The 23,534-nt window shown below is 46.4% G+C and overlaps 1 protein-coding gene and 2 long non-coding RNA genes across 9 annotated transcripts in view; 2 read left to right on the top strand and 1 right to left on the bottom strand.

Moving 5' to 3' along the window:
* The window catches only part of LOC127038748 (uncharacterized), a 471,922-nt gene that overhangs the window by 5,120 nt on the left and 443,268 nt on the right, over positions 1-23,534 (bottom strand). The gene's annotated exons all lie outside the window — the stretch shown is intronic.
* The window catches only part of CAMTA1 (calmodulin binding transcription activator 1), an 863,171-nt gene continuing 843,925 nt past the window's right edge, over positions 4,289-23,534 (top strand). For all 7 annotated transcript variants that reach the window (XM_050931581.1, XM_050931584.1, XM_050931583.1 and 4 more), the window contains exon 1: positions 4,289-4,424. In XM_050931581.1, coding sequence (XP_050787538.1) covers positions 4,400-4,424 — 25 coding nt within the window. In that variant the 5' untranslated portion in view covers positions 4,289-4,399. The remainder of the gene's footprint in view (positions 4,425-23,534) is intronic.
* On the top strand, positions 5,516-6,208 carry LOC127038753 (uncharacterized). The gene is made up of 3 exons (XR_007770793.1): positions 5,516-5,577; positions 5,897-5,945; positions 6,180-6,208. It is a non-coding gene; the product is annotated as an uncharacterized LOC127038753 (long non-coding RNA).

Genomic DNA, 23,534 nt, shown 5'->3' with positions numbered 1-23,534 from the left:
CTGTAGGTACTCTGAGGAAATTCTGCACCATTGCATGACGCAGAATGTGTGTGGAATTAATGTTCTGCACAGAATTTCATGTTTTCTCTGCAGAATTGGGGTTGCAGGGCTGCTGGCCATTAGGGGCCACTGGACTTTGCAGAGCCCAGCTCTCCAGATCACATTGAGCGGAGAGTCCAGCCCTGCAGGGACGGAGGTTCTGCATGCTCTGACTGCCTGGCTTGATCCTCATCCACCTGGGGATGGGAGAGGGTCTGGGAGACCATGGTCTGGCAAAGGGTGAAGAACAGCAGAGCCACACTGCATCGCATTCCCTGGTGGTACAGTAAAGCAGCTGGGGGAACTAAAAGCTCGGGGCATCCCCACAGCTTGGCTGTAGGGGAGGGATGTGTGCAGGTGTCTGGGCTCTGAGACGGGGAGGGAAGAACAGATGTATGGGTTCTGGGGGTGCCCTGTGACTGGGTTCTGGGGGGGAGGGAGGTGCCCCATAGTTGGGCTCTGGAGGTGGTGTAGAGGTCTGGGCTCTGGGGGGAAAAGAGGTCTAGGTGTTTAGGCTCTCAGGGGCCCCAGGCAGCTTCGTCCAGCACCCACCAACTGTAACTGGCTTGTTGTAAGGGTTTCTTTAACTCTCTGCTCCTGGGGAAATCTTTTTGTTGGTGGTGTCTGTATTGCTGACAAAGTTGTTAACAGGTATTTTGAAATAAATTACCAAAATAATTAAAACTGGAGTGATTATATTGGGTTATTCTGACAAAGTATGAAAATATTAATGGATTTTTTTTGTTCGTTTTTAAAAGTTTTTTTTAGGAAATTGCAAAATTAATTGTAGTGTAATTTTATGTAAAGTCAGCCACTCAAAAGCTAGGAAATGCTAGAATTAAGGTTGGCCCCTAAGTATTGTGATGCAGACTTTAATTACATGATCAAATTCTATGTTGCCCATAAGACCCCTGCCTCATTCAGTGCACAGGATGAATGGTACTCAGAGTATGAATTGAGACTGTATAGTGAATGAAAGGCTATTATCTGCTGTAGAAGTTAAAATATGTGACTTTAAAGAGGTAGGAAGACTGCAGGAAGAGAAAGAATGGTCTCATAGTTGAGGCAATTAAATGCCATGCTGCAAAACTGGATTCTATCTCTGCCTCTCCAACAGATTTCCTATGCGATACTGGGCAAATCCCTTAAACCAAACTTGTCACAAGTGTGTGTTCTTCATTTTCGGGGTGCCGAACTTGAGGCACCTAAAACTTGGTTTACTGAATTGCTCGATACTCAGAGCTGCAGTTGAAGTCAATGGAAGTTGTGCTTTGAATATGTACAGAGCTATGCACATGCCAAGTACTTTAAAAAAAGAAAAGAAAAAAAAAAAGCCCTAGATTTCTCAAATTCAGCACCCAAAATTACAGCACATCCTTTACAGGTTGGGCCATAAAAGGGATGTGCATCAGTTCTCCATCTGTAAAGCAGAGAACTTACCTCTGAGACGTTTAGTAAAGATAAAGTAATTTATGTGTGAAGCACTAAGGTACAATGCAGATGAGCGTCCATGACGAGAAAAGCTCAGGAGGAAAATAATAATCCTATAAGCGATGCAGGGTTTAATTGTAGTAAATTAGGCAAGGGCCACGCACTGAATGCTGGTGAATGAAAATGAATACTGAGCAACTCCCATTCAGAAAGCACTGTTCACCCTGTGCACTGACTGAGGCAGTGTCCTGTGGAAAAACAGTATATGATTAACGCAAGAACATGAGAGACTGCGGTCATGGGTCAGACAATGGTGTGTCTAGCCCAGTATCCTGTTTCTGACAGTCACCTATACCAGAGCTTTATGGAGACTATACAGAAGAGAGAAATTGTGGAGTGATCCATGCTTGTGTTCCACTCCTGTTCCCAGGTTACGTAAACCCCAATTTACGCAAATTCGCATTTGAGGGGAAAGTTCCGTAAGCCAGAAATAGGATTTTTGAGTTGCAGAAATTTGTGCGTAATGTACAGGTATACGTTTCCGACTTATGCAAAATTTGAGTTATGCAAGGCTTTCTGGAATGGAACAATTGCATAAATTGGGGAGCATCTGTATAGGTTTAGGGTGGCCTTGAGAATGGGATTGTGCCCTTGCCTATCTTTGCTAATGGCCACTGATGGACCAATCCTCCATGAACTTATCTAGTTTTTTTTTTTTTTTAACCCAGTTATACTTCTGGCCTTCATAACAGCCACTGACAAGAAGTTCAACAGGTTAGTTTTGTACAAAACGACTTTTTCTTGTTTGTATTAAACCTGTTGCTTATTAATTTCTATCAGGTAGTCCCAGGTTTTTGTATTGGGGGGAAGGGTAAATATCACTTATCTGTTCACTTTTTCCACATCACAATTTTATATACCTTCATCCTATTCCCACTTTACTCATCTCCTTTACAAGCTGAACGTCTCCGATCTTCTTAATCTCTCTTCATGTGGAAGCTGCTCCATACCTTTAAACATCTGTGTTACCCTTCTCTGTCTCTTTTCCAGTTCCACTATATCCTTTTAGAGACAGGGTAACCAGAACTGCAGTGATATTCCAGGTGTGGGCATATCATGGATTTATATAGCGGCATTATCATATTCTTGCTGCAAAAAAGGCAAACATCATTCTGGGATGTATTAGCAGGAGTGCTATAAGCAAGACAAGAGAAGCAATTCTTCTGCTCTACTCTGTGCTGATTAGGCCTCAACCAGAGTAGTGTGCAGTTCCAGGTGTCACATTTCAGGAAAGGTGGACAAATCAGAGAAAGTCCAGAGAAAAGGGACAAAAATGATTAAAGATCTAGAAAACATAACCTATGAAAAAAATTAGGTTTGATACTAACAGATTTCAAGTACATAAAAGGTTGTTATAAGGAGAAGGGGTTGGGGAATTATTCTCCCTAACCTGTGAGGATAAGACAAGAAGCAATGGGCTTAAATTGCAGCCAGGGAGACTTAGGTTGGACATTAGGAAAAACTTCCTAACCTTCAGGGTGGTTAAGCACTGGAATAAATTGGCTAGGGAGGTTATGGATTTCCATCATTGGAGGTTTTTAAGAGCAGGTTAGACAAACACTTGTCAAAGATGGTCTAGAGCAGGGGTTCTCAAACGTCACTGCAACCCACTTTTAACAAAGGTTACAACACAACGCCAGGAGGGGTACCAAAGGCTGAGTTCAGCGGAGTCTCACCATGCTGGGTACCGGGGTGGTCAAAGCCCAAGCCCCACTGCCTCACGTTGTGGTTGTGTGTGTGCAAATTCAAAGCCCCAGGGCCTATAACCTGAGTCCCACCAACCAGGGCAGCCCCAACAAGTGTAAGGCCAAAGCTGGGGTTGCAAAATGGGGTCACAACCCACTCTGGGGTCCTGACCCCCCAGTTTGCAAACTGCTGGTCTAGATAATACTTAGTGCTGCCTCGAGCAGGGCCTGGCCCCTTCCCGGCCTAGGACGTTGCTAGCCTGCTGCACACAGACCTGCCCTGTTCAGAACAGATCCCCGTGCCCCGCAGCGCTCTCCAGGCAGCAGCGTTTCCAGGGTGCCTCGCACCCACCAACAGCCAAGCTCAGCAGCCATTTTGTCCCTGTCCCCGCGAGCCGCGCTCCCCTCCGACGCCTCCCGTCAGCGCGGCCCTAAGCGAGCCCGAGCGCGCTGGAGCTCGCTAGCAGGAGGCAGGGCCGGGCTCCGCAGGGCGGCTGCGAACCGCCAGCCCGGGGCAGCGCGCCCAGGCCCGCGAGCACACAGATACCTCCGCCTCAGCGCGCCTCTTGGACTCACCAATCAGGGCCTTTGTTTAGGGTTACGCGAGGAAAAGGCGGTGACTGCCTGTTGGAGCCAATAGACAGAGCAGAAAGCCGAGGGACAGTTCTTCCATTCTCCCCTCTCTCGACTCATTGATTGGCTACAAAGTCTGTCAGTTTAGCGTTATTCGTTTTCCGTTTGCTGGCAGAGCTGTCAGGGTTTTGTGTCCACCATCAACGCCCGCTTCTTTTTCCCTATGATTGGCTTATAGAGCAGTCAATTAAACGATTCCGCTGCTTGATTGGTTATGGAAACTGTCAGTTAATGTCCTTTTTGACCAGTTCAGATCCGCCCTATGACTGGTGAGTGGCTGTAGAATGTGTCAGTGTAGTGTTTCTCTTCACTGATTGGTTTTGCGGGCTGTCAGTAGGGTCCTTTCTCGCGACATGGCCGCGCCCTGTTGTCGGTGATTGGCTGAGGAAGTGTCAGTTTGGAGGCTCCCCCAATGGGCGGCCCGGGGTGTGTGCGGTGCGCGCGGTGTGGCCGGCCCGGCGGCGGCGGCGGCGGCAGCGGGAGGAGGCGGCGGCGCGCGCCTGGATCCCGGTCGCGAGGAGGCGGAGGAGGATGTGGCGCGCGGAGGGGAAATGGCTGCCGAAAACAAGCCGGAAGGTGAGAGCGCGGCGGGGCCGGGCCTGTCCCCTCAGCCCGGCGGGGAACGGGGCGCATCCGCAGGGCAGGCTCCAGCGCCGCGGGCCGGCCGCGCAGCCCCGCGCCAGAAAGTTTGGCTGTGCCGGGCGGGCGGAGGGGGGCGCGGCCCAGTTCGGCCACGACGGGCGCCCCCGCGGGGCGGGGCAGGGTACCGGCCTCCCCAGCCCGCCGAGGGGCAGCGCAGGGCCCCGGCCTCTGCCGTGAGGGGAGCGAGTCTCGGGGACACCCACTTCTTGTGCGCCTGGTGAGGGGAGGGCACCACGTCCCCCGCCTCCGCCATCGGGCCGCGAGCACCCCACGGCGGGCACCCGGCCGGCCGGCCCCGGGCATCCCCTGCGCCATGGGGGGAGGGGCGGCCACGGGCACCCCGTCCCCCACTCCTCCGCTCCGCTCCATGGGGGGCGGCCACGGGTACCCCATCCCCCACTCCTTGTCTCCACTCCATTGGGGTGGGGGGCGGCCACGGGCACCCCATCCCCCACTGCTCTCCTTCGCTCCATGGGGGGCGGCCACGGGCACCCCATCCCCCACTGCTCTCCTTCGCTCCATGGGGGGCGGCCACGGGCACCCCATCCCCCACTCCTCCGCTTCGCTCCATTGGGTGAGGGGCGGCCACGGGTACCCCATCCCCCACTCCTTTTCTCCACTCCATTGGGGTGGGGGGTGGTCACGGGCACCCCGTCCCCCACTCCTCTCCTTCGCTCCATGGGGGGCGGCCACGGGCACCCCGTCCCCCACTCCTCTCCTTCACTCCATGGGGTGGGGGGCGGCCACGGGCACCCCATCCCCCACTGCTCTCCTTCGCTCTATGGGGGGCGGCCACGGGTACCCCATTCCCCACTTCTCTCCGCTCCATGGGGGTGGCCACGGGCACCCCATCCTCCACTCCATTGGGGTGGGGGGTGGCCACGGGTACCCCGTTCCCCACTTCTCCGCTCCGCTCCATGGGGTGGGGGGCGGCCACGGGCACCCCATCCCCCACTCCTCTTCTCCGCTCCATTGGATGTGGCCACGGGTACCCCATCCCCCACTTCTCTCCGCTCCATGGGGGTGGCCACAGGTACCTCATCCCCCACTCCTCCTTTCCGCTCCATGGGGTGGGGGGTGGCCACGGGTATCCTGTCGCCCCATTCCTCTCCTCCGCTCCATTGGGGTGTGGGGTGGCCACAGGTACCCCGTCCCCCACTCCTCTCCTCTGCTCCATTGGAGTGGGGGGTGGCCACGGGTACCCCATCCCCCACTCCTCCTTTCCGCTCCATTGGATGTGGCCACGGGTACCCCGTTTCCCACTTCTCCTCTCCACTCCATGGGGGTGGGAGGTGCCCGCGGGTACCTCATCCCCCACTCCTCCTCTCCGTGGGGTGGGGGGTGGCCACAGGTACCCCGTCCCCCACTCCTCTTCTCCGCTCCATGGGGGTGGGAGGTGCCCACAGGTACCCTGTCCCCCACTTCTCCTCTCTGCTCCATTGGGGGTGGCCACGGGTACCGTGTCCCCCACTCCTCCTCTCTGCTCCATGGGGGTGGGAGGTGCCCACGGGTACCCCATCCTCCACTCCATGGAGGGGTGCCTGTGGTACCCCATCCCCCACTTTTCCACTCTGCTCCATGGGGGGGTTGTACCCATGGGTACCCTGAGCTTCTCTGCTCCATGAGGGGGTGCCCACGGATACCCCGTCCCCCACTCCTCCCCTCTGCTCCATGGGGGGGTGCCCACAGGTACCCCGTCCCCCACTCCTCCCCTCTGCTCCATGGGTGGGGGGAGGGTCTAGGGTGACCAGACAGCAAGCGTGCAAAATTAGGACGGGGGTAGGGGGGTAATAGGAGCCTATATAAGAAAAAGATCCAAAAATTGGGACTGTCCCTATAAAATTGGCACATCTGGTCACCCTAGGGGGGCCGGCCAGGGGCACCCTGTCCTCCACTTCTCCCCTCCGTGCCATGGGGGGGGGCCGGCCAGGGGCACCCTGTCCTCCACTTCTCCCCTCCGTGCCATGGGGGGGGGCCGGCCAGGGGCATCCCATCCTCCACTCCTCCCCTCTGTGCCATGGGGGGGGCCGGCCAGGGGCACCCCAACCTCCACTCCTCTCCTCCGTGCCATGGGGGGGGCCGGCCAGGGGCATCCCATCCTCCACTCCTCCCTGCGGTGCCATGGGGGGGCCAGCCAGGGGCATCCCATCCTCCACTCCTCCCCACCGTGCCATGAGGGGGCTGGCCAAGGGCATTCCATCCTCCACTCCTCCCCACCGTGCCATGAGGGGACCGGCCAAGGGCATTCCGTCCTCCACTCCTCCCCACCGTGCCATGGGGGGGCTGGCCAGGGACACCCCACCCCTTCACCATGCCGAGGAGGATGGGCTGTGGATACCCCACCTGCATCCTCACACCTATTCCCCTACGATGGGGGAAATCTTTGTCTAATAAACAATAATAATGTACATTCCCTAATCTCTTCTCTGAGGAGAGATTCTTGGGAAAGCATGTGTTCACCAACCCTGGACAGGGCATGTATACCACTTCACAATGAGGGAGTGGATGGCCGTACAGAATGAACTTCCTCACTTCACCATGCGAAAAAGTGTGGGATGCAGGTTCCACCACCATGGGGGAAGATGAGCTGGGCATCGTAAGCCCCACAGTGGGGGGAAGTGCAGAGCAACATTTGCTCCCAGCCCTGTGTGAGAAGATGACAGGCAATATATATGAGGCCCATGTAGGAAGGGGAGGATAGGGCAGGCACAGCTCCTGTTTCGGGTGCAAAAGAGAATGTGCACATGTACACACCCCTGTACAGGGGAAGGGCTGGGCATACGTGTGCCCTCCATTTGGGCCAAATAACAGAGCATGCTTTTGTGTGCACACACCTGTGGCAAAGGACAGGTCATGCATATGTACACTCTCCTGTTTGGGTGAGGGACTTATTTATGTTTTAACTATTTATTAAAATTAACCAATTCAAGTCTATCTATTTATGCATATAACTGGCTTATATTAATGCGTTTTATTGTTGCTGTTTTCTTCTCCTTCTCTTCCCTGATCCTTGTCATTGTGTGTTGCATCTTGTGTTTTACCTTGTATTGTACTCCTTGGGGTGGGAACTGTGTTTTTACTCTTTTCGGTATCGGTCACAGTGAGGCCCTAATTAAGGTGCTACTCTAATATAAATACTAAATAATCTGAGCATGTTTGTGCTTGGTAGTATCTGCTGATGGGAATGGTGTGGCATTTGGAAGGAACTTTCCTTCCAATCCCACCAATTGACATTGTATGTGCACACTCATTATACCCTCTCTGTAGGCAAAGTATAGCATTTCAGCCCTCAAGGGGATGGCCAAGTATGATGTGGTCAGTTCTCCACAATGTGGAGGGCAGGCCAATTACAATTTGTGCATGTAAAGAAATGGTCTTGGCATATGTACACATTTTGAGGAAAAAGCAGATCGTCATATGGGGATGGGTCAGGACGTGTACTCCTGTCATGAGTTACAAGTCCTTTAGAGCAGTGACAACTGTTGATTTGTGCTTTGCTTCTCATAATGTGGCCCTGCTCCCAGTTGGGACATCTGGGAGCTATCATAATATTCATAGCAATAATTATGCCCGCCTCGTGAGAAGGGGCAGGGTGTATGCTGCTCATGGGATGTAGAAAGCAGATGCTGTCCCTATGTTGTATAGTCCATGTGGAGGAGTCAGCAGATCATGCACTCTTTTCTCACTGAATGATGAAGGTTACCCAGTGGAATGAAAAGAGCAACTGTAGGAGGACCCTCCCATGTGAAAAGTGGTGCATCTCGCCTTATGCAAGTGCATGCACATTCTCCCCCCCACACACACACTTTGTACTCCACCCCTAGGGGGAAGGGACACCAGAAGTACTGCAGTTCTTGTCCCCAGAAGTACTGCAATTAAAAGTGACTACATGATTGCTGAGAGAGTGAATATGTTCTCTGTACTGAATATACATTCTCTGTATATGTTGTTACTATGTACACATATGCACTTGAGTTGGGGGTGCATGAACCCTTTCTAAACTTTTAATATGTTCTTAATACACCTCACTCCATAGCAGGAGATTGTCATGTGCACTCTCCTTTCCAGCACAAGCAACTAAGAACAAAAATGCACATTCTCCTCCAATAACTTGCATAATGAGTTGCATGCATAGACCTTTACTGAGTAAAGCCCCGAGAGGAGAGCATGCTGACTACACACCCTGAGGAGTAGGCTACATGCTTCTCCCCAGCGCTGTTTAAAAAATGATGGTAAAGTCAATACATAGAAATCAAATAAATATGTCTCTCTTTTGGTTAATTAGGAAAGATAAATAACCTGTTTTTTGGGGATGCCAAATAGATAACAACATTTTTAGGAATTGGAACAGTTTAACTATTTTGTGAAAGGCAGTAGTGAAAAGGTATGCTGTCAAAGTTCCAGTCCTTTGGAAGGATTGTCTGTCCTGTCAGGTTTAGAGCTTCTGTTGTTTTATTATTGGAGCAAGCCAATAGGGGGTGATGAAAAGAAGTGGGCAAAGAGTGTGAATCCATAGAGTAGAAGGGGAAATATATTGGGCATAGAGAGAGACATGACAGTTATACCCTCTGAAATAGAGAGATCATATTTTGAGAGAAAATAAGTGTTCAATAATACAATATTTCTGTATTGTCGCATTTTTTAGATTGTAGATTTATGCAAAGACAACTTAATTTTGCTACTGGATACCCCAAAAGAGATTGAAAGTTATGTGGATAACATCAAATAGTAGTTAACTTCATACTTAATCGCTTTTTGAAATTATTTTAGAAAAAAAACACAGTATATTTTACATATGAAGGAAAGAGTTAAAGCATACAAGTCTTTAGCTCAAAATTGTTCTATGTAATACATTGTTGAAAAACAGAAGAGCCAAGATAAGGATTTTTTTATTGCATATCCACAAGGGGGTAGTGATGTACTGTCTAAGATATTTGTAGTAGAAGTGCTAGATAATCTTTTTTTGAAACACTTTAGATTTACAGATAAAGGTGGTGTATTTGCATGTTAACTTAATAAGACCTTCTTTTTAAAATGTTTATTGGCAAAATTCTTGAGTTTAACATGCTGCTTTTACATTTTGGAAAAATAACCATTTATTACTTTTGAATGGTGGAATGCACTTCCCACTACTGTGATTTACATATGCATATGTGGTTGCCAGGATTTGAGTTCTAAATCAAAAGTGATTTTTTGATGTATTGTAATTTAAAATGTTGAGAAACACAAGTTGGAAGTTGGATCAAGCTGGGAACAGGCTTCGTGAAGTTGGTGCTGTGTTTCTAGATAAATTCATGGTGGATAGACCGACCAATGGCTGTCAGCCAGGATGGGCAGGGATAGTGTCCCTAGCTTCTGTTCACCCATTCCCAGCTTCTGGCAACAGGGGATGGATCACTTGGTGATCACCAGTTCTGTTCATTCCCTCTGAAGCACCTGGCATTGGCCACTGTCAGAAATCAGGATAGGGGGCTAGATGGTGGCTTGGTCTGACCTCATATGGCCATTCTTATGTTAGGTGTAGAATGTGAACACCTTACATAAAAAAGCCTTAAAGAGACATCTCGGAGTAAATTCATGTGAGCAGTTTTTTTTTTCCTGTTTTTTTTTCATTGCATAGGTTTGTCAAAAACAGTTTCATGACATATTTGATACCAATTGTAATGTAATTGATCCACAGTGCCCAGAGAAGGAAAATAAATTGTGGTGCTAAAGCAGTATGCAGTATAATTTATTATTGTAGGAACCAAAGGCATCAAGAAGATTAGGGCTGATTGTGCTAGGAGCTGTACAGATATACTACTATTCTTCTGTGACAGAACAATGAATGGTAATCCAGGTAGGGGCCTCCATTTTGCAGAGGAGGAAAGAGAAAAATAGTTTACCATTACAGGAAATAACAGGTTACAGCTTTCTTCCAAAGTGTAATATAAAACATTACATTTACTGTATCTAACTTAAACTTAATACCTGATAATATAAATTAAAATAATTTCATAAACCCTGCTGATTTGAGGCTATGGACAAAGTATATGCTTTGTGTTCAAGTCTACCTTGAGCAGACAGTGGTAAATACTCTTTACTTCATCACTTCTGACTCCTTAGTGCTCCATTTTCCCTGAGGAAAGTTGTCTTTATCTCTTTCAATAAATCTTAGCTAACTTAATGCGTGTCTTCTGGAATATTTTTTCCTTATATGCTACTGTAGCTTGGATTACTATCTTTTTGCTCTTTGTGTGTGCAGTACCTGGCACAATGGAGCCTCAATACACTACTGCAACATAAATATTAAATTACATAATACGTAAAATGAATAGGAGTGTGTTGTTAGCTTAGTCTTTCGTTAATCTTTTTTGATGCTCCTGAATTCATTACTTCTGTCTGATGTGCTATGATCTAGAATAGACTGGGCTTTATTCTTTTCTCACTTACACTTGTGTAGATGATGAAGTCCACTGAAATAATAAAATCTAAACAATGTAAAACTGATGTAAATGAGAGGCGAATCAGACTCTATATCTTGACTTGAATATTAGAATTTCCTGTTTAGTAACCTTTAATTCATTTGTCCCCTTTCCCTTCAAGATTTTGTGTGGGTGTGTAGTAACATTTTTCCCACATACCCTGGTATTACTATTGATAGTATGTAATAGGTTTAGTAATTTCATATAGGTTAATAGTCATTAACTGTAAAGCTGTTGGAATGAATTGGGTTTTCATCTTGTCTGTATAGTGTGACTTTTTATTGTGTTTAGTACAGGTATCTTCTTTGATTTCTTATAGACTGTTCAAATCTCTTCTGTTGAGATGAATGACCCACAAGGTCACTCATTCTTGTAACTTACTACTGTGTAAGAGCTATTGTAAATATCCTCTTTCATGTCTCATATTTGAACTTTTCGATTTTGATGTTGAAAATGAATGCCTTACTTTAGTCTGTATTATGCTGGTTAACTCCTATATCTGAGAATATATAATTTAAGGTGGACTGAGAAGTCCATTCCAGGAACCCAGATGATTCTCAGTTAGTCAACAATTTGTGTACTTCTGACAGCAACTGTACGTTGTAATTCAGTGACTTGACCTACTTCTGTAATACATTTTTAAGGAGTCAAGGTTTGAAATGTTCATTTATTAAATTCCTGAAATTTAAACTCTGCCTTTCAAAAGTTTAAATGTGAGCCATTTAAAAACACAGTTGTATGAAGACAATTACAGCAGTGGTGCTGGTAGCCTGAGTATAGAACCCAAGTCTTATTCCCTTCTTTAAACTTTAAAATGATTTTTAATTATATATATATTGAATTAGTTGTGTCTGAAATAAGCTTTGTTGACAGCCTTGGTGACTGAAATCCATGTCTGTACCACAGCACTGGTACAGCATCAGTATTACAAGCTTCTCCACACCGTGCTAACTTGAAAGGCCCTCTCCTGTGAAGATCAGAGGGCAATTCGTTCTATAGACCTCTTCTCATTCAGTTTTCCCTTGAGACTGATAGTAAGAATGGGACTGATGTGCAATTAGCTCATGTTATTAGTGAAAGAATGTTATCATCTTATAGCCCTTTGGAAGTGTACAATTGTCCACATCTGAAAACCATCACCATGGACATGCTTGTTAGTAAAAGTGAAGACACTGGTTGCCTTGGTGTGGAAACTGAGGAGCCCTCTGACTCAGATGTATTGTTTCTGGGGCAAGATTGAAGTATGCTGGAAGGGTGTGATCAGAATTCACTAAGTGCTTTGGTAATACAAATAATAAATAATAACATATTACAACTGCTTCCTGTGCTGTATCTCTCCTATCGTTAAATGGAGAATTTGAGTCTCTAAATGTTAACATGGCACCTTCAACCAGCACTGAATTCACTTTTAAAAAAAAAAACATGAACAGAGAACGGACAGCAAAACAAATATGTTTTTGTATTTGGTTATTCTTCTGAATAGTTGAGGAAATTGGCATATCCAAAATGCAGTAGAACAGTGGCTGTGTGTTAAATTTATCTGGCCTGTTATTAAACTAGTATTCTTACTCCTTGTCCCAGTTCAGTTATATTATCAAGGTGGTGATTATTGATTTTATAGCTATTAATTCAGGCAGGATCAGTAAATATGATTGTGATGGAGATATTATACTAGACAAAGTAACTCTTAGAATACTGTTACTTCCCTTACTGCCAGCTAAATGAATGTTTAGGAGAGTGGCTGCAGTAGTCAAAGAGTTTTTGCTTTTGAAGTATTTACTATGCAACCTAATATTTATATAAAAACATGAAAACAAAGAATACGGGGCAATCAGAATCAGCAATGTTGTTAATGTGGATACAGATGATTGTGATAAAGGATTTTTTTTTTAGGCAAGTGTCTTACAGTTTTGAAGTAATTTACTGCCAAATAGTTTCTTATAGTAACTGAACGTTTGTGTAGAAAAGTGTAGAATTATAGTTGGATAGTTACAGCCAAGAGGAGAACATCATCACTTGATCTTTCGTTGTTCTAGTATCACTTACTTTGGAATATGTTTCTTTTCAATATGTTGAACATTAGTTTTCTGACCAAGTTACCGTATATACTCAATCATAAGCTGGTTCATTTATAAGCCGACCCCCGCAAGATGGATATGTAAAAAATGGAAATTTTTTATGACTCATATATAAGCCGATCCTATAATTCAGGGGTTGGCAAACTTTGGCTCCAGGGCTGTCAGGATAAGCCGCTGGCGGCTGAGACTGTTTGTTTACCTGGAGTGTCTGCAGGCATGGAGGTAAACTTAAGTAAACAAAGTGTCCTGGCAAGCCAACGGTTTACCCTGATGGGCTAGGACAGCACCTGGTGGGGAAATTTAGGAGGGGGGAGGGAGAAGCTAGGGGTCAGGGGAGTAACCCTTGTGACCACCCCCAACATGACCCCATCCCATCCCATCCCATCCCTTCCCACTGTAGCCGAGGCAGGCCAAGTATATACGGTAATTTTGCAGGCTATAAGATCATATTGTGATTACATTATTAAAAATATATTTCAAATATCTATTTTTAATCTTTGTTAATGCTTTTGAAGTGATAAACACATGAATCTAACTGCCCTGTTGGTATTGAGATTGGTTTATGGATAACAATTACTGTGGTTGCTGGACAGAACTGGTTTTGAATCAGTTGTCATTAAAATATTATAAATATCTGTTCTTCTGGAAGATCTGTTGTTTACCACAATTAATTTAATGATTGCGGGCTGGGGGCTAGCCAGGGTGTCATCGGTGCATGGTCTTGTGCTGTGGCACTTGGGTTTACTGCTAGTCCACTGTAGCTGGTCTCTGAGGCCTTGGCTACATTAGCGCTTTACAGCACTGCAACTTTCTCACTCAGGGGTGTGAAAAAACACCCCCCGAGCGCTGCAAGATACAGCTCTGTAAAGCGCCAGTGTAAACAGTGCCGCGCTCCCAGCGCTGCAAGCTAATCCCCATGAGGAGGTGGAGTATGTGCAGCGCTGGGAGAGCTCTCTCCCAGCACTGGCTCTGCGACCGCACTCAAACTTCAGAGTGCTTTGAAGTTTCGAGTGTAGCCAAGCCCTCAGAGCTTTAGGGCTTGATGTGAGGCTTGTTTTTTTTCTCATGCCTCTCACACAGGTGGATTGGGAAGATGGCAACCAGTGTGGTAAATAGTCAGTCTTCCAGTGTTAATACTTGTCAATAGGTTAGTTAAAATTTCAGAGTATTATTCTGTGTTTAAGATTTTGTTCACTGTAATGTTAGGTTACAAAATACTTAGTTCACTCCTGTCCTTGAAAGTATGACACAATATTTTACTCCTTAAACAACACAATGTTTTACTTCTTAAACAACTCTAGTTTATTATATACTTGTTCATGAATGCTAGGCTGCTGACTTTGATGGGTTTTTTTGTGTGTTTTCACTTAATTCACAAGACTGCCATCTTTACTTAAAATTAGACTGATGTTCTGAAAGAGTAGAGTTGAGCAGTCAGCTCAGTTCACTGTTTTTACCTCAGTTTTATCTGAATTTCAGTTTACAGTTTAATAACTACTTTGAAATTCAGATAAAATTCTAATGTAGAAACTGAACTTCTTTTCTTCTCTCTTCTGTCCCCTTCCCTTTCAGGCTTATTAACCATGTGATTTACAATCCAGGAAATGAAGTCACTCCACCTTTTCCAAAATATGGAAGATAATTACAATTTACGTATGGGGACAATTCCTCTCACCCCATACAAAATTAGTTATGCCATGTCTACAGTAGAGAGCTTACAGCTGCACGATTGTCCCGTGCAGCTGTGCTACTGTAAGATTTTTCATGTAGCCACTTTATGCTGATGAGAGAGAGTTCTCCAGTTGACATAATTAAACTACACCCCAACGAGTGGCGGTAGCTATGTTAGTGGGAGAGTGTCTCCCGGTGAAAAAGCGCTGTCCACACGGGTGCATCTGTCAGTGTAACTCGTGTCACTCAGGGGTGTGGGTTTTTTTCCACATCCCTAAGTGACATAAGTTATTCTAACAAAAGTGCTAGTGTAGACGTAACCTTAGTCTCGTAAGTGAGAATTGCATTGGAGAGGGAAAAAAAAAACCCTGCTAAGTTCTTCTTATAACTGAAGCTTTCCTATTTTCCTTTTGACCTGCTAGGTGTTAGAGAGGCGTTAACTTAATGTATGTGCTTCTCAGTCACTTCAGGCTGTTAGTTTTAAATATGCTCTTGTTGAGTGACTTTATATTGTAGTTAGATTTTTGAGATACTGTGAATAGAGCAGATTTAATCAGTTTTTGCTTTAAGGGATAACATCAACTTAAAATTTAGTCTATTTAAAAAAGTAGTTAAAAGTAGTTTCAGGTTCTGCATCTGCCCTTGAGTTCTCCTTTAAATGTTTGTGGTTTTACAGTCATCTTTTTTTAATGTTAAAAATGTTTTTCTTTCCCCTACTACTGTATGAAAGACCATCCAGACAATAGGGGAAACAGATCCATTGATTATACCAGAAAAACTGACTACAGTAGAACCTCACAGTTATGAATGCCAGAGTTACGAACTGACCAGTCAACCACAATCTTCATTTGGAACTGGAAGTTCACAATCAGGCAGCAGCAGAGACCAAAAACAAACAAACAAAAACACAAATGCAGTACAGTACTGTTACATGTAAATTACTAAACAAAATAAAGGGAAAGCAGTATTTTTCTTCTGCACAGTAAAGTTTCAAAGCGTGTATTAAGTCAATGTTCAGTTGTAAACTTTTGAAAGAACAACCATAACATTTTGTTCAGAGGTGTTCATAACTCTGAGGCTTTACTGTATTTGCAAAGTGTTCACAAATGCATGAAATACACTAAAAATTGTTTTCTTCTCAGACCTTGGTTTTATAGTACTTCTACATGTAACTTTTAACAATAGTATTTAAAAAGTTTCATTTTGAAATTTATCTCTGAGATCTGAAACTCTTGACCTCTCTTGGGTGGAGGCCTTCATCTCTCTCCCTCCTTCCTGGGGATTTTCCAGGCTCCACAGTTCCCTATCTACACTGTGAATTTCCCAGAGAGTCAGACTGCATAAGCAGGCCTGCTTTGCATTCTCCTTAGAGGCTATAAACTGTGTAATTGCCCACAGTTAAAAGTTACCACACAGCCCTTTCTAAGGGTACGTCTACACTACAGGGTAATTTCGAATTAACTTAAACCAGTTTTATAGAACAGATATTATAAAGTCGATTGCACACGTCCATGCTAGGCACATTAATTCGGCGGTGTGCGTCCATGGTCCGAGGCTAGCATCGATTTCCGGAGCGTTGCACTGTGGGTAGCTATTCCGTAGCTATCCCACAGTTCCCGCAGTCTCCCCTGCCCCTTGGAATTCTGGGTTGAGATCCCAGTGTCTGAGGGGGCAAAAATCATTGTCGCGGGTGGTTCTGGGTACAGCCTCACCCCTCCCTTCCTGAAAGCAGCAGACAACCATTTTGCGCCTTTTTTCCTGGGTGAACTGAAAGCAAATGCCATAGCACAGCAAGCATGGACCCTGCTCAGATCAATAGCGCAGTTGTGGACGTTGTAAACACCTCACGCATTCTTGTGCAGTCTATGGTGAACCATGAACTGCAAAGGCAGGTGAGAGGAGGCAGCTACGGCAGCACGGCGACGAGAGTGATGAGGACATGGACACTGATTTCTCCCTAACCGCGGGTCCCTGCGCTTTGGAGCTCCTGCTGGTAATGGGGGAAGTTCTACCCATTGAACGCCGATTTTGGGCCCGGGAAACAAGCACAGACTGGTGGGACCGCATAGTTTTGCAGGTGTGGGACGATTCACAGTGGCTGCGAAACTTTCGCATGCGTAAGAGCACTTTCTTTGAACTTTGTGACTTGCTTTCTCCTGCCCTGAAACGCCATAATACCAAGATGAGAGCAGACCTCACAGTGGAGAAGCGATTGGCAATAGCCCTCTGGAAGCTTGCAACGCCAGACAGCTACCGGTCAGTCGGGAATCAATTTGGAGTGGGAAAATCTACTGTGGGGGCTGCTGTGTTGCAAGTAGCCAAAGCAATCATTAAGCTGCTGCTACGAAAGGTTGTGACTCTGGGAAACGTGCAGGTCATAGTGGATGGCTTTACTGCAGTGGGATTCCCTAACTGGGGGGGGGCGATAGATGGAACCCATATCCCTATCTTGGCACCGGAGCACCAGGGCACCCAGTACATAAACCACAAGGGGTACTTTTCAATGGTGCTGCAAGCACTGGTGGATCGCAAGGGACGTTTCACCAACATCCACGTGGGATGGCCAGGAAGAGTTCATGACGCTCATGTCTTCAGAAGCACGGTTCTGTTTAAATGGCTGCAGCAAGGGACTTACTTCCCGGACCAGAAAATAACAGTTGGGGATGTTGAAATGCCTGTCGTTATCCTGGGTGACCCAGCCTACCTGTTGGTGCCATGGCTCATGAAGCCATACACAGGCAGCCTGGACAGTGGTCAGGAGCTGTTCAACTACAGGCTGAGCAAGTGCAGGATGGTGGTAGAATGTGCATTTGGCCATTTAAAGGCTCGTTGGCGAACGTTACTCACTCGCTCAGACCTCAGCCAAACCAATGTCCCCTTTGTTATTGCTGCTTGCTGTGTGCTCCACAATCTCTGTAAGGATAAACGGGAGACCTTTATGGCGGGGTGGGAGGCTGAGGCAAATCACCTGGTCACTGATTACGCGCAGCCAGACATCAGGGCGATTAGAAGAGCTCACCAGGAAGTGGTGCGCATCAGAGAAGTCTTGAAAACGAGTTTCATCACGGGCCAGGGTACGGTATGACTGCTGTGTTTGTTTCCCCTTCATGAACCTCCCCCCCTTTATTGACTCCTCCTGTAAGCAACCCACCCTCCCCCTTTGATTACAGCTTGCTTATGGAAATAAAGTCACTATCGTTTAAAAAGCATGTATTCTTTCTTGAAAGTCATTCCCTGTAAGCAACCCACACTCCCCCTTAGTTTAAAAAGCATGTAATTATAAAAAGAGGAAGAGAATTAACAAGGTATCCCGGGAGTGGTTTGGGAGGAGGATAGGAGGGAAGGAAAAGGCCATTAAGCACATTTCAATGTAATGACAGCCTTTTGGTTGGACTGTCCACGGGGGTGGAGTGGGCTGGTGCACAAAGCCTTTCCCCACGCGTTCTTACACATCTGGGTGAGGAAGACATGGAACATGATGAGTATTGAGGGTGGTTAAACATGGACTGCAGCGGCACTCTGTGACCCCGCTGCTCCTCCTGAAGATCCACCAGACGTCGGAGGATGTCAGTTTGATCACGCAGCAGCTCCAGCGTTGCATCCCGCCACCGCTGATCTTCCTACCGCCACCTCTCGAGCGTCTCTCCTATCCTCACGTTCACTGGCATCTTTCCTGTACTTTGCTACCACGTCCGTTACTTCCATGATTTCTGAGAACATTTCATCTCGCGTCCTTTTCTTCCTCCGCCTTATCTGAGCTATCCTTGGGGATGGAGTAGGGAGGCTTGAAAAATGTGCAGCTGCATGAGTGGAGGAAAATAGGGAGAGAAGGATTATAAAAGATACATTTTACAGAACAATGTTTATACTCTTTCACAGTGAACAACACTATTCACCTTACATAGCACATGTGATTTCACTACAAGGTCGCATTTGGAATCTTTTAACATTGAGTGCCTGTGGCTGTGGTGTAACAGATCAACACAGACGCAGGTCCGGGCATCACGATTCAGCTTGCATGCTGTCATGGTAAGCCATACCTTCTACCTTTGCTTCTTCTTTCCTGTTAACAAGGAGCAGCAGACGCCAGCCCCCCCCCAATCCAATTCTCTAGAATTGCTTTACCCCTCCCCCCACCGCATGGCTGGTATCATGGAAGATCACTGCTAATCACCAACCTTTCTCCCCCCCACCCCCAGCGCATGGCTGGTAGCTGGGAAGATTCCTGCTGGCCAAACGCTAAAAAGCTCAGCGCTATCCTTCCTCCCCTGCCCCATCTCTCTGTCCTCTTACTTAAATTCCTTAATTTCAACCAGGTTACCATGAACGATATCACTCTGCTGTGAGTGAGAACGGATGTTTCTTGAATGCCTGCAATCACCGGGACCATACGCAGCTAGGCTTTGTCATGCAATGATACCCGATTACTTGCTACATGCATGGCGTGGTAAAGTGTCCTACCATGGTGGACGGAACAAGGCTACCTTGCCCAGAAACCTTCTGCAAAGGCTTTTGGAGTACCTCCCGGAGCGCTTCATGGAGCTGTCCCTGGAGGATTTCCGCTCCATCCCCAGACATGTTAACAAACTTTTCCAGTAACTTTACTGGCTGCTAATGCATCCAGACCCCTCATGGCAAATCAATCATTAAAAAAAGTTTGCTTTTAAACCATGTTTTATATTTACAAAGGTACACTCACCAGAGGTCGCTTCCATAGCTTCAGTGTCTGGGCTAGTGGCTTGGGAGGGCTGGGAGGGTAATTCCGTCTGGGTCACAAAAAGCTCCTGGCTGCTGGGGAGAATGGAGTGCTGTGTGCTCTCTGCAAGCTCTTCCTCATCTTCACCCTCCGCTGAATCCTCATCCATGGTTGAGATTATAACCCCCACCTCGGAGTCCATGGACAAGGGGGGGATAGTGGTGGCGCAGCCCCCTAAAATTGCATGCAGCTCAGCGTAGAAGCGGCATGGTTTTGGCCCTGACCCTGATCTTCCCTTTGCTGCTTTGGTTTTCTGGTAGGCTTGTCTGAGCTCCTTCACTTTCACTCTGCACTGCACTGAGTCCCTGCTGTGGTCTCTCTCTATCAGGGTCCTGGAAATTTTTTCAAAAGTTTTTTCATTTCGTCTTTTGGAACGCAGTTCTGTTAGCACTGAATCCTCTCCCCATATAGCGATAAGATCCAGTACCTCTCGTGCGGTCCATGCTGGTGCTCTTTTTCTATTCTCAGGAGACTGCATTGTTACCTGTGCTGATGAGAGCTCCACGCTGGCCAAACAGGAAATGCAATTCAAAAGTTCATGGGGCTTTTCCTGTATACCTGGCCAGTGCATTAGAGTTCAGATTCCTGTCCAGAGCGGCCAGTGGTGCACTATGGGATACCGCCCGGAGGCCAATAACTTCGATTTGCGGCCACACTAACCCTAAATCGATATGTTAATACCAATTTTAGCGTTACTCCTCTCGTCGGGGAGGAGTACAGAAATCGATTTAAAGAGCCCTTTAAATCGATATAAAGTGCATTGTAGTGTGGACGGGTACAGCGTTAAATCCATTTAACGCTGTTAAAATCTGTTTAACTGTTTAGAGTGGACCAGGCCTAAGCAAGGACATTTATTTTTAAGGTGAAAGTATTAGAGAAAACATATTAAAACAATCAATGAGCCTACACGCATGCTAGTAAGCTTACCAGAGATCATCCAAACCCAAACAAGGGCTCTGGTAGGATTCAGTCCTTCAGACCCCACCAAGTGGGGTGTTTCAGTGCTTTTGTTTTGTTTTTGAGGTCACAAGTTTATAACACCTGTTCAGAAGAACACTCATGAACTGTGCGTTGTTTTGTTTATGCAGTTTGGGCCTTTGATCTTTTCCCCATGAAACAGGTGATCGGCAGACAAAGATCTCCTCCTCAAGCTGAAGGTTCAAAAGGCTGACCTGTATCCTTCCCCTCTGGCTATGCTTTTGCTTACTCCTCCCCAGAGATGTCCCAGGAAACCCACTTAACTTCATTCCATAAGTATGGTCTTGTATGTCACATTGTTTCATGTGTTCCTTTGAAGCTCATAACGCTTCCCAGTGTTTACCTTGGTCATGTCTTCCCCAGTGGAAGTCAAATACAATTCCTTGATACATAAACTTTCCATTTTTTATACAATGGACTCCAAAGCTACTTGAACTTAATTCAGTAAGGTTTTTCACAGATATTGCCAGAAATTGCCCTGGATATCACAGAATACATTTGTGAAATATTGTGGCTACAGGTGATTTCAATCAGTTTTTTGTTTTCAGTGTTTTTCTGTTTAAATTAAGAGTGCCTTCTGTTCAACACATTTTATTTTCTTTGTTTTTTTTCTCAACTCTGCCTCACTCATCTTGTTTTCTTTTTCCTTCTTCTTTTCCTTTCCTTCATCCTCCTTGTTGTGCATCTGCACTAAATTTAAAACATTTAGGGATGCCTATTGACATTATGCTCTTCATTCCAAATACTCCTGCAGTTCTGTTCCTGAAGCACTGCTTGAGAACCCACTCCTCTCCCAACTCAGGGCTTGTCTACATCAGAAAGTTGCAGCGCTGGTGAGGGAGTTACAGCGCTGCAACTTAGGAGGTGTACACATCTGCAGGGCACCACCAGCGCTGCAACTCCCTGTTTGCAGCGCTGGCCGTACTCCCGTTTTGTCTCGGGTGTAGAGGATCCAGCGCTGGTGATCCAGCGCTGGTAATCAAGTATAGACGCTTACCAGCGCTTTTCTTGACCTCCGTGGAATAAGCAGGTATCCCAGCATACCTGAGGAAGCCTCTGGTAATCAAGCTGGTCTCCTTCCCCGGCTTGCTCTCGCGTTCCCCGAACCCCGAGCAAGCAGGTCTCCTTCCCTGAGGTTTGCTGGGTGGTTCCGGGAACGCGAGAGCAAACCCGGGGAAGGAGACCAGCTTCGCCGCGGTTTGCTCTCGCGTTTCCCGGAACCACCCTGCAAACCGCAGGGAAGGAGACCTGCTTGTTCGGGGTTCGGGGAACGCGAGAGCAAACCGGGGAAGGAGACCAGCTTCGCCGCGGTTTGCTCTCGCGTTCCCGGAACCACCCGGCAAACCTCAGGGAAGGAGACCTGCTTGTTCGGGGAACGCGAGAGCAAGCCGCGGCGAAGCTGGTCTCCTTTCCCGGTTTGCTCTCGCGTTCCCGGAACCACCCAGCAAACCTCAGGGAAGGAGACCTGCTTGCTCGGGGTTCGGGGAACGCGAGAGCAAACCGCGGCGAAGCTGGTCTCCTTTCCCGGTTTGCTCTCGCGTTCCCGGAACCACCCAGCAAACCTCAGGGAAGGAGACCTGCTTGCTCGGGGTTCGGGGAACGCGAGAGCAAACCGGGGAAGGAGACCAGCTTCGCCGCGGTTTGCTCTCGCGTTCCCGGAACCACCCAGCAAACCGCAGGGAAGGAGACCTGCTTGTTCGGGGGTTCGGGGAACGAGAGAGCAAACCGGGAAAGGAGACCAGCTTCGCCGCGGTTTGCTCTCGCGTTCCCCGAACCTCCCTTGAAGCCACCCAACAGCGCTGCAGTGTGGCCACATCTAACACCACTTGCAGCGCTGGTTGCTGTAAGTGTGGCCACTCTGCAGCGCTGGCCCTATACAGCTGTACTAATACAGCTGTAACAACCAGCGCTGCAAAATTTTAGATGTAGACATGGCCTCAGTATGCGTATGCTAAGGGTTTATTGGGGAAAACCTATGGGATAGGAAGATCAAAAGCAACACTGTATTTATTAATGGGGAGTTAATGCCTTTCACCTTCTTGTCTTTGAATGGATAACTACACCTTTCTCTCCTGATGGATTCTCCATTCAGATTGCTGAATCTGGAGTCTCTGTTTATTCACAGAGGAATTATTGACTAATGATTACAGTATAGGACTTGGAGTTATGAGAATAGATTTTCCTGAGTGACAAAAGGCAAAAAAGCATTTTGTTTTTTGTAGAGATTACGTTTTGCAAAACCTAAGACTAATAGAAATGTTTCCATGAATTTTTAAAACCAAATTAAACCAATTTAACTGAAATCTTGGCAGCATGTTTTGCATTTTGTGTTGTGTGGAACCCTAAAAGAGCAGTTGATTAGCCCATTTTCTTTATTCAAGTTGGTAGTGAGTGCCAAATGGTTAAAATCTATTACTACAAACTACTGACCTCTTAACACTCTTAAAAAATAATTTGTTTTAGAAAAGGTTAAAAATATTTTTGAAAAAAAAAAATCTTCCAGTGCTCTTTTACCCTGTGTGTGCTTCAGTTTCCTCATCTGTGAAATAAGTTAATGGTTCCCTTTCTTGCCAGAGTGTAAGGTCTGACTTGCTTTATTTTTTGTAAATGCTTTGAGATTTTTGGATAATTACTTGTACTACAGCAGCTTAGTAGAAGTACACACTACTGGAATATTAAGTATATTTATACAATTCATCCTGTTTGTTTTACACCATTATTCCTAGTTATGTATCTTTCCTAAATGATGTCTCCTCCTCCTTGGTTTTAACACCTTTTAACTATTTGTAGGCTATTGGCTCTTATACAGTTGTCACTTAAGTAAAATATACATATTTAGTTCTTTTAATCTTCACAAGTCATTCCTTCCATTGTCCTGATAATTTGGTCATTCTTCTCTGAACTCTCCTTCTAGTGAGTCATTTTATTGATCAAGAGTGCCCAGAAGAGACAATATTATTCCAAATGCAATTATTCCAACACTTTGTGAAGAGAGATTACTTATTTTGTGTTACAGTAGTGTCTTGGGGCCCCTGTCATGGATCAGAATTCTGTTGTGGTAGGTCCTATGAAAACACATCATAAAAAGATGGTCCCT

Source organism: Gopherus flavomarginatus, chromosome 21, assembly GCF_025201925.1.
Source record: "Gopherus flavomarginatus isolate rGopFla2 chromosome 21, rGopFla2.mat.asm, whole genome shotgun sequence".
Classification (NCBI taxonomy): Eukaryota; Metazoa; Chordata; order Testudines; family Testudinidae; genus Gopherus; species Gopherus flavomarginatus.
Note: the sequence above shows the minus strand (reverse complement) of the source record. Positions and strands in the feature narration are given on the sequence as shown.